The sequence below is a fragment of the Biomphalaria glabrata genome, chromosome 18 (assembly GCF_947242115.1).
Source record: "Biomphalaria glabrata chromosome 18, xgBioGlab47.1, whole genome shotgun sequence".
Lineage (NCBI taxonomy): Eukaryota > Metazoa > Mollusca > Gastropoda > Planorbidae > Biomphalaria > Biomphalaria glabrata.
Genome location: NC_074728.1, coordinates 9,626,512 through 9,637,455, shown reverse-complemented (window position 1 = coordinate 9,637,455; position 10,944 = coordinate 9,626,512). Strand labels below are relative to the sequence as shown.

The 10,944-nt window shown below is 32.7% G+C and overlaps 1 protein-coding gene across 4 annotated transcripts; it reads right to left on the bottom strand.

Moving 5' to 3' along the window:
• Positions 1-258: 258 nt before the first annotated feature.
• LOC106069826 (uncharacterized) lies at positions 259-10,909 on the bottom strand. Of its 4 annotated transcripts, XM_056017287.1 has the most exons (9): positions 10,804-10,887; positions 10,209-10,298; positions 9,009-9,189; positions 8,694-8,789; positions 8,420-8,532; positions 7,723-7,868; positions 2,422-2,530; positions 1,346-1,420; positions 259-459 (listed from the first exon to the last, which is right to left on the bottom strand). In XM_056017287.1, exons 3-9 carry the CDS (start codon positions 9,072-9,074, stop codon positions 435-437), a joined length of 630 nt encoding a protein of 209 aa, XP_055873262.1. In that variant the 5' UTR covers positions 9,075-9,189; positions 10,209-10,298; positions 10,804-10,887; the 3' UTR covers positions 259-434. The 4 variants fall into 4 exon arrangements, 3 of the variants coding, with proteins under 3 accessions (XP_055873262.1, XP_013085019.2, XP_013085020.1); XR_008775908.1 differs by lacking the exon at positions 10,209-10,298 and having other exon boundaries at positions 1,346-2,235; positions 10,804-10,909; XM_013229565.2 differs by lacking the exon at positions 10,209-10,298 and having other exon boundaries at positions 10,804-10,909.
• Positions 10,910-10,944: the final 35 nt, after the last annotated feature.

Sequence of the window (10,944 nt, the reverse complement as noted above, 5' to 3'; positions counted from 1 at the left end):
AGAATAGTAAAGGTAGTTGGCTTTGTACTGGCCACATGACACCCTCATTAATTAAGGGCCACAGAAACAGATAACCTTTACATCATCTGCATTATAGACTGCACGGTCTGAAAGGGGAACTTTACTTTTAATTTTCCAAGCACTATTCACAAAAGTAATTTTATTAAATGAACCATTTCTGCCAGAACAAAAAAAAAAAAAATTAAAAAATCTCAAAACTGCAATAGTTCAAATGTTTAAAAAAAAACAACACAAACCAACATGAATTTTTTTTTTAATTGAACAAAAAGCGAGTTCAATTTAAAAATAACAACAAAATGTTCACCCGTAGATTCAACAGCAACAAATCAAACAATATCAAATTATTTCATAACAGGAGGTCAACATTATAAAATTCAGATCAAAGATTTGAACTCAACTCAGCAGTCAAAGTTTCAAAGGGATTTCTTCTGCCGCTTGCTGAAAATGAAAATTAGTCAACGTTTTAACAATAATAATAATAACAATAAAATATGTCAGTCATTAGCTTCAAAATGTGATAGACATCAAATATGTTAATACTATTGTCATCCACTAAGATTTATTTTGTTAAGAAATAATGAAACTTCTATGGCTTAGTCCCAGACCTTAATTCCCAATGCTAGTACACACTTCTATAATGCATGTGTGCATCTATGTGTGTGTGTCAGTGTTTATAGTAGATGAACTTTATTTGTTTTATATATTTGCATTTCATATTTCTACTTGCTAATAACAAGCTAATAACCAAGCTTCACTCTATTGATTAAATTGCAGAAACATTTTTTTTTTCATCTTTCAATGGAATGGTTCAAGTTATAAATACCTCCTTTTGGCTAGTGAATTCTAGTAGCACTTTGGGGAAAAAAATGCATATACACAATGATATTTCTCTCAATAGTCATTTTCAAAAATGTTTTACATGTTTTGGATGTTCTTTCAGATCCTGAAGATAATTACATCCTGCATGACAATGGGAGATGGAAGTGGGTAGGGTTTGAACTAGGTCTTTCAAGACCACTGAACGATAGTCCAGAGCATATACCATATGACAAGTCAGCCATCATTTACATTGAAGCAAAAATGTCACCCGATTTGACATCTCTTATTAATGTAACAATTTTAAAAGGTTTGTTTAGCCATCTGAAGAATAAACTAAAATCTGCAATTCATCATATAAAGTAGGACCAATTATTCAAGTCTCTTTCAGAAAATTCACTAAAACAAAATGGTCCATGTTTATATAACATACACAGTTTGTTTTGGTGTAGTTCACCTTAATACCATCTTTCATTTAAGTGAAAATAGAAATGCGTTAAATACTCACTTCTCAAAGGAAAATGACAGCATGTAAGACACAATACAAAGTGGATGCAACAGGAGGCCTGCCAGGCTGGCTCGACTGCTTACAGAAATACAAAACATTTAGAGGCACAAATATCTATTAAAAAGTAACAATTTTGGTTTCATAATGCAACTATTCCTTTGGTAGTAGATGCAGTGCATATCATAATTTATAATATGTTATATCCATAAGTTTTTGGTTCGAAATTGAAGTTTGTTTTTTTAAATCAAAATTATATAATTCAGAAAAATTTGGTTTATGGTGTTGCTCTGTATTTCTTGCTTGTCACATGGTTTACATTAATGGCCTCATTGATTTCATTGTAATTGGAATATGAAAATTATGTTGCTCTAGACATCTTTAAGAAATAAAAAGATAAGTTGCAATAATTCCCAAATTGATATGATTATTTAGTAGATCTACTAGATCTAGGCTAGTGCTAGATCTAGATCTTGGCTAGTACTAGATCTAGATCTTATCATAATCATAAGAAGACATTGCCATTATTGTCATGTATAAGACCATAACCACATGACTTATTTTAAAGTAGGTCAGAGGTTTTGGAAACAACCCTATTGTATTTTTTTTTAGGAAAATATCCAGCAGGCTTAAGTCATCAACCAGCTTAATCCAGATGTTTTGATTCTGGGGCAGACTCTAGAACTAGCCCATGTCTTGACCACCTGCTTGACATCAGCCTCCAAATCTTGGCACCGTGTATTTCTGGGCCATTTTTTCCTCTTGGGAGATTGAGGTCAGGGCTTGACATGGGATTGTGGAAACAGGATTGTGAAGGGTGTGGCCAGAAGGAAATCTTCTTTAATTGGCTGCTGCTTTGTTCTTAGCCACAGTTCCTCATTGACGCTTAAACACTACAATAAAATTAATATTTCAAAAATTAATATCTCAAAGACCTAAACATTTATCAGCATCAATTAAATTTATACTTTTCTTTTCTTTTTTTTTTAAAGAACAAGGGAAACAAATCATTGTAAAAAAAAAAGTTCAAAACTCCAATGGCAATTATCTCCCCAGGCATTTAAGTCAAAATTACTTACACTAGAGCTAATCCAAACAAAGCAGCTAGGGTTGCAGTGCCAGAAGGATGGTAATAAGGGTCGTATCTTAATTTTGAGGAAGGGTAGCTATAAAGATCAAAGTAGTGACCTGTGAAGTGAAACCGAAACATATATTATGAGCACACGTAAGTTCAAAAAATTTCATATGCATGATGCCTAAAGGTAAGAAGAAAAGGTAACCCCTTTCAGACTATGGAACAATTGATGATCATCTATGGCCAATGGTTAATGAGGGTGTTATGTAGCCTGTTTCTGGGTACCTAACAGAACTGAGTGAACCTAAAAACTCCAAAGTTCAAACTCAGTCTTCACAGGGACTTGAAGTGGAGACCCCTTGGTACAGAAGCCAAGTGCCTTATCACTCAGCCAAAATGCATACTAGAATGAAGCATAGAATGATTTAAATTTTATTTCTTTTTTTCTCATAAATTTTAGCTCATCTTCTATGAATGACTCAATAATTTTTGAATTCATAAAAAAAAAAAAGATAGAATTGTTGAAAAACTTTATCTTCAAAATCCTTTTAATAAACTGGCACAGACAGAAAGAGATCGAAAATTATGTCAAATTATTTTTTTAATTCATACAAATCCTTAATAAAAGTAGTGAAAATTAGAGTAAGTCCTTCAATGTCAGCACCGAATTCAGAATGGGCTTTTACAATTTAAATGCATTTCACATATTCTAAAGATCGATGAAGTTTTGCAAGTGAAAGTAGCATCCCATAGTAAGAATAGTGAATTTTGTCAAGCAACAGAAATCTAAGTCTAACAAAAGCTGATTAATCAAGCCAATAAAAAAAAAAAAAAAAAACATGGTAGTAAAATTATACAATATTATACAGGGGTAGACTATGAAAGATACATCCAGTCTGGACAATGGCCATCATAATAGACATCAAGAAAAGCAATAAAAAAATAAAACAAAGCTAATACATTGCGCAGTTGTATCAATTAGTTTGAATCAGTCATGTAATTAAATTTGTAATAGATATAGAGTCCAGTGATTCCCAAAGTGGTCTATATAGACCCCCAGGGGTCTACGAGGACTTCCAAGGGGTCTACAGAAGTGAAAAAATAAATTGGGGGTCTATGGCCTGTTAATGGGGGTCTACGAAGGCCGATCTTATTGAAGCATGACCATTCATGAAATTGACTCGTTCAGACATGATTTGTACCTTAGTTAATCCTTTGAATTTCAACCCTGTTAGTGGAATGATTTTTTTTTATTTAAAAATTTTAACGTATTATTTTAAATACCTTAATTGTGTCTACATGAAAGTAATAATTTACATGGCCGAGTCTATAAAATAAAATGTTGACCGTAAATTGTTGGTTATTAAAAATTTGGCTTCATTCTTTCTTTGCATTTGTTCTTTATTTTTATGTAACAAAGTTTGAAGCTATGTCGCTATGAAACCATCGAAGCTGGAACATCGAGAAAAGTCAACATGAAATAAAATAGATTAAGATTTGAAATACTTTTGAAAACTTTTAAATTCAGAATTAAGCCACAGTAGAAAAATGTTGATTAAACATCATAGAAAAGAATAGGTTTGTGAGCGTCTTACAATATAATTACTTAGGCTTATATCAAACTCTAAAAAACTGCACACTATAAGCAAAATATTGACTTTGCCAACCATTGACGAGGTTTTACAATCTGTTTAACACAATCCTATATCTGATATCATTAAAAATACAGTTCAAAGGTGTAATGGTGAAATGAGTTTTGGACAATGAATGGTTATCGTGTTATTACGATTTACTTTTTTAAAACGCTGGACTAGTTAACCTTGCCTGATAATGTAGTGGTATTATTATATTTTTGTTATGAATCAAGAAATTCAAAAATAATTGCTTTTTGCCTGAAATTTTGATCAATTGCTCCTTCACACTGAAGTATGATAGTTTTCGAAAGGCTTATCTTTGACACTATTTTTTCTGAGTTCTTGGTTGCTACAATGTGATAACCTAAATTTGATCAACACGAAGGCATACTCTCAGTGTTTCATGTGAAGATTAAATTAATGAAGCATACAATGACAATGATAAATTTTCTTACTTTCCAAATTTAAATCAGTCAGACATCATCTAATCGAGAAGATAGAATGTTAACCCGAACTAAATTGAAGCCCAAGATTGACATTTTATTATCAAAGCTGCCCACCAATAGGCGTTTTTGTTGTTGTTGTTGTTTAGTTACTTCTTGTAATGCATATCAAATTTTATTTTGCTTTGAATGTCATCAATAAATATATATCGCATAGTAATCAGTGAGAAAAGCACATCTGAAGTTAATGAATTTTCAAAAAAATGCTGGGGGGTCTACCGAAAACTTAAAAACATGGCAAGGGGTCTACGAGATAAAAAAGTTTGGGAACCACTGATATAGACCAACAAAATAAATATGTGCAATTAGACCAATTGCTTTTGTTTATTTCAGGCTTTTTGCTTTCCCAATGCCTTATGATCCTATCACTTGTTTGGACCATTTGGGAAAGATTGCTATTTAAATGCATTTTTTTAAAAGTTGTACGACTTCGAAATCAGGGCTCAAATCTCCCCAAGGGGAATAATTCCACTTAACCACCACATGTCAAGTACAAAAATTTCTTTCCCTTGTTTGATACCAAACAAAATAATTCATTACCAATAGTTAATTAACTAATATGTAAATTATTTTGTATTGATTCTTATTTTGTCAAGTAGAACAAATACTTATATCTTTCTTTGTGGATTGTGATTGAACTTGTCTAAGAACATATTCTGCAGACCTCATATGATGTTCTATCACAACTTTTGACAAGTGGATGAGTACCCTTTAGGCAGACTAATTCTCTGTTGGTGAAACTGTCTCTGTACGTGACTTAATGTCTGTCTTTACAAAGCAAGAGTGGATATGAAAATAAATGCATAATTGTAAATAAAAAAAATAAAATGGTGCAACACAGTGAAAATGAATTCATGTTGCATGCTCTATTCCTCATTGCAATATTTTGGTCTATTGTAAATGGAGAAGGAGGTGGACATTACAACGGATGTTCATGCAAATAACCCTACACCACATTTTAAGACTGCTTTATTGATCCTTATGGAAATTTGTTGTGATTACAAGGACTTTTCACTCATATAAAGACAACACAACAGAAAAATACACATAAATACAACAGACAACATAAAGAGTTCATTCAGCGACTACACACAGGTATCTTGGTGCATTTCTTGTTCCCTGATCAATGAGTGGCGGTGATAGAGTCTGACCGAGTGAGGTACAAACGAGTTTTTGTACCGCTCCGTTCTTGTTTTGATTGACAGCAGTCGCTCACTTCGCGACGACCTGGCGTAGTTCTGATGGAGCGGGTGGCCGTTGTCTTCCATGATTTTTTTTGATTTTCCTTAGGCACTTTTGTTCAAAAAGTTCCTTTAAATGCGGTAATGTTGTGAGTGTAATTTTTGATGCTTTTTTAATGATGTTTTCTAGACGTCGCAACAGTTTAGATGAGGCATTGCCTTGCCAACAAGTTATTCCGTATGTTAGCAGATTTTGTATAGTCGCGCCGTAAAAAGTCTCAAGGATCTTCTTTTTTAGTTTAAAGCTATTGAGTTTGTATAGAAAAAAGAGTCGCTGGGCTGTTTTCTTTGTCAAAGTTCCAAGGTGGTCTTCCCATGAAAGCTTGTTGTTGATGATAACGCCTAGATATTTATATGCGTTTACTTGTTCTATAGATGTAGTGTTTATTTGCAGTTCACGTATAGTTTGTTTTTTCTTTCTAAAATCTATTACAAGTTCTTTAGTTTTTGTGACATTCAGTTCTAGAAAGTCATCGGTGCACCAGTTTGTAAACTCTACTATCGAGCTTCGATACTGAGTTTCGTCTCCTGAAATAAGACCGACTATGGCAGTTGACGATTTGGTGTTGTTGACTTTAACATACTGGGGCCGTTGGGTTAAAAAGTTTAGAACCCATGCTTGTACATAAGGGCTTACATTTAAATTACTGAATTTGTTTATCATTAGATGCGGCTGTATGGTATTGAAAGCCGAGGAGAAATCTACGAAGAGGACTCGTGCATATGTTTGGGTATATCGAGATGCTTATAAAGCTGGTCCAAAAGCAATAGAATGGCATACTCAGTTCCTCTAGCTGCTTTGTATGCAAATTGGTGAGGGTCTAGGCTGTTATTGACTTTTGCTACAAGTTCTTTAAGCATATATTTTTCGAAACATTTCATAACAATAGGTGTTAGTGCTACTGGGCGGAAATCATTTAAGCAATCTATTTTTGGTTTCTTTGGCACTGGTATGATCTCTGAAGTTTTCCAGATGTGTGGAATTACGCACGTTTGCAATGAGTGGTTAAAGATGTGACAGAAGATAGAAGAGATTTGCTCCGCACATAGCTTGATCAGCTTGCCACTTATTTTGTCTGGTCCAGAAGCTTTTGTGATGTCTACTCTTTTAAAAAACAAGGTCACTTCATCCTCAGTTACAAAATTGACGTAGGGCTCTTGTTTTCCTTTGGACAGAGTGTTGAAAAGTTCTTTGTGTAGATCAACAAAATCTTCTTTGTCAAAAAGAGAATAAAAATAATTAAGTTCGTTTTCTCATCATCAGCCACTGAAATTTGTTCTCGTTTTGAGGCGCAGCCTGTTATTTTCTTCAATCCTTCCCAGCATTGTTTTGAGTTGTTATTTGCAAAGAAATTCTCAATTTTTTCTTTGTATGTTTTTTTCCCTTCAATTATTGCTTTTCTCAGTTCATTTTTAGCATTTTAAACTCTTCGTTGCTAGCCTTATACTTTATTTTCTTTTCAGTAATAAGGTGTTTGATTTTTTTGGTCATCCAGGGCTTATTGTTTCCATAGACTTGTATTGTTTCAGTTGTATTGTGACAGTTTTCAATAAAGATTTCCCAGTTAGTTTTCTCAATGCATCCTTGTAGTTTTTCTACAGCCTCTTCAGACCACATCTTAACTGTTTTTATAACTCTATTTGTAGTTTTAAGAGTAGGTTTGTAATTTGGTATAAGATGGAGTAGTACATGGTCAGATTCTCCAAGTGGGAACAAACTTTTACATTTGTAAGCCTGCTTAATGTTTACGTAGCATTTGTCGAGCGTTCTACCCTGCCTTGTGGGGAGGGAGACGTACTGGCAATAGTTTGGCAGTGTGTTGTCAATATTTAGGTTGTTGAAATCTCCAGTTAAACAAAGCATATGAAACTAAAAAATTGAGGGTTTTGTAATCAACACTTCCTTTAGTAAAATCTGCAAAATTACCTCCCATGATAACCAAAGCTCCATACTTCTTGTAGGAGTGTATTTTCCCAGCCAAGCCACCAAGCAGAAAGATGTAGCCCAAGATCAAGATTTTGTTCTCTGTCAGCTTCAGACTGTAAGGCTGTTCAGCAAGAGCCCTGTGGTAACTGAGGAAGTCAGAGGACTGCAGGTTAGGCACAAAATAAACTGAATAATAAGATTATCTTAAAAAGTTACTTCCCTTATTTTTTATATTTTTTTTCTTACAAATCTTATATCAACTTCATCTGTCTGTCTGGTAAAAAGTTTGTACACATTATTTCTCCCACACTGAATCTCAGACCAAGCTAAAATTTTGCACAATTATTTCTTTTGCCTGACAAAATGACAAAAGAATAATCATAAAAAAAAAAAAAAAGCAATTAGATAATTAAGTATTGGTAATTAATTATTTTGTTTGGTAACAAGCAAATGGAAAGAAATTGTACTTGAATGATGTGGTGAAATTATCAGGAGCTGGAAATAAATGACTTTGAATTTAGCAATTTGAAAGGTTAGTAAGAAAAACACAATAAATATTTGAACCTAAGAAGCACTTAGATTTATATTTTCCCAACTTACACACTAGAAAAATAAAATTGGAAAACAGTTACACTTGACTGCAGACTTTAAATGTCTAACTTTTTTGTTTTTAGGTTTAAAACAAATCTCCACCAACCTATAAAACATCCAAAAACTGAACAAGTATGATGTCAAACAATACAGCATGAAAGAGTTGTACTGACCCAGATGCTTACTCAGGTACTTGTACTTTCTTTCAAACTGACCAATCTGTGGACAAGATCATTGATTTTACAGGTCATTTACAACAGATGACAAAGGAACAAAAATGAAAAAAAAAAAAAAGGAAATAAATATTTTTCCTTGTACGTAGGACATATAATGAAATCACACACAAAAAATTAAATCAAACTTTCAAACAAATGACTTACCATTGGCTTGAGAAGTGGATCTAAAACTAGCATCACTGCCGCTTCCCAAAGCCAAAAACTGGAAAAATGAATATCCAATTTTTCTGGCATTGTTAGCTGCAACAAAAGAATGAAAGAGTGGATAGACAAAGGTGTTCAAAAATAAATATTTATATTGGTATTAAATCTAGTTCAGTTTGAGTGATGTAGTACAGAGCACAACATTCATAGATGTTCTCAACATCATCATGGAGTGATATATCAGGATGACAAAGTGCCATAACTAAAACATTTCAAGTCACTTTATTTAACTGCATGCATTGTTTGTCTACCTACCAGACTGAAATTGATGGAGGCAGTGTCTCCACAACAGGAGAGAAATGCTCTTTTAAATGGGTCCATAATTGTTGTATCATGAATCCATTTAAAGGAAATGCATGGACTGTTTGTATATAATCTAATAACCTGATAACATTCCAACTGAGGTCATTAGATTAATGTCTCGCTTCTCAAAATGCTATTAGATAAAAAAAAAATAAATAAATAAATAAGAACATACATATAATCTCACGTTTCTATTATTGTTACTATATTATTGTTATCAATAAAAATTCAGACAATTTCTGTACAAGTAAAATGTGTTAAAAAATAATATTAAAGGAGCATATGATATGACACTGACCCAGAATTTATAATACAAAATAAGACAAAAGAGACCTAGTAATTACAATAAAATCAAATCCCAAATACATCAGTCACAGTGAAAGCTCACAAATAGTTCATACTATCAGCTGAATGAATTTAACACAAAAAACATGGCATTTTGAGCTACTTTAATTCATCACATTGTTGTATATGGACCCCCCCCCCCCCCCCTCAAATGACTTCTTTGTGGGAAAAAGCTTGAAAGCACTCTCAGGGTGGTCAACACAAGCGTTACAAAGACACCCTTAAGAACTCCCTCAATGAGTGTGATATTGACATTCTCGGCTGGGAAACACTAGCTCTAGAACATTCCTCATGGTATGATGTCATGAGTGTTTAATAGTCTTCTTTGAGTTAATAGGAAATGAGAAATGTAATCATTTTCGACAATGAAGGAGAAGCTATATAAAGAAAGGTATATTGAAAAAGGCCTTTTGGGAACTCATATAATGGCTAGTTTTCTGGTAATAGAGTATGTGCTCTGGACTGTCATCTCAATGGTCCCAGGTTTGAATCCTGCACACATTCATCTCCTGCTGTCCTATAAGAGGTTTAAGGTAGGATGTAATAATCTTCAATTCTGAAGGAACATTCAAACATATATAAAGAAAGAAAGAAAAAAATCAAAGAAATAATTTATTCTAAGAAATCAGATATAATCAACCATCTGTCTGAAAAAAAAAAGACTTTTTTTAAAGACCTGATGAAAAGGAACCACTCTTACCCAATTTTATTTTAAATCTCATTTTTAAGTAGCTAAATTAAAATAAATAAATAATTATAATTATAAATTGTTATTGTCAAATGGCTGAGGAGTACCAAGATAATTACCTTTCCTATAGACTATAGACTCTGGATCTAGAATCTATATTGATAATTATGGACTCATGTGGCCATGTTATGTTAGGTCTTTACCCTATACTGCCTATAGATCCAAAATCTAATTGATTAAAAACAATGTTAACAAATTGGAGAACAAAATTATTTTTTTACAACCTCATTTTCATAAATGCAGCATAATTCTCTTTCTGATTCATCATATTCATGCCAAGATAGACATAGATAGACTTAGACATAGTCACATAGATTATGATAGATCTAGAGTTTAGTCTTAAAGTTAAGAACTTAAGAATTAGTTAGATTTTGAAGTGTTAAGCTTAGTTAAAGTTAAGAGTGTACACTTATGACTTACACACATTTTAAATTATTTTTTAACAACATTGTAGATCTATAGAAAAAGTCTACTTGTTTGTTACAGTTTGTAAAATGTTTTATAATAATCATGTTTCTGAAAAAAAAACAAAAAAACTTGAAGTTCATCAACAGAATCAAGATCTAGAAATAGTGTTAAATTGGTAACTTCATCAGTGATCACTAACAAGTAAAAAAATGTAGGTCTAAATCCTAACTTTAAATGTAAACTTACAAATCAAACAGTGTAACAGTCTAACTTCTAGAATATCAGGAAGATCAACTGAGTGTTAGATCTAAATCTAGAATGAGTTGACGTTTGCTTAGAAACAAATGGGAGATAACTATATAAATCTAGACTATAATACCAAAGTTA

Bases quoted from the DNA above. Each gene is read 5' to 3' on its own strand.
- LOC106069826 (XM_013229565.2), bottom strand. From the start codon at position 9,074: ATGGACCCATTTAAAAGAGCATTTCTCTCCTGTTGTGGAGACACTGCC. The intron at 8,790-9,008 runs GTAGGTAGACAA...CTTTTGTTGCAG, and splicing joins CCTCCATCAATTTCAGTCTG to CTAACAATGCCAGAAAAATT. The intron at 8,533-8,693 runs GTAAGTCATTTG...TCTTGTCCACAG, and splicing joins ATCCACTTCTCAAGCCAATG to ATTGGTCAGTTTGAAAGAAA.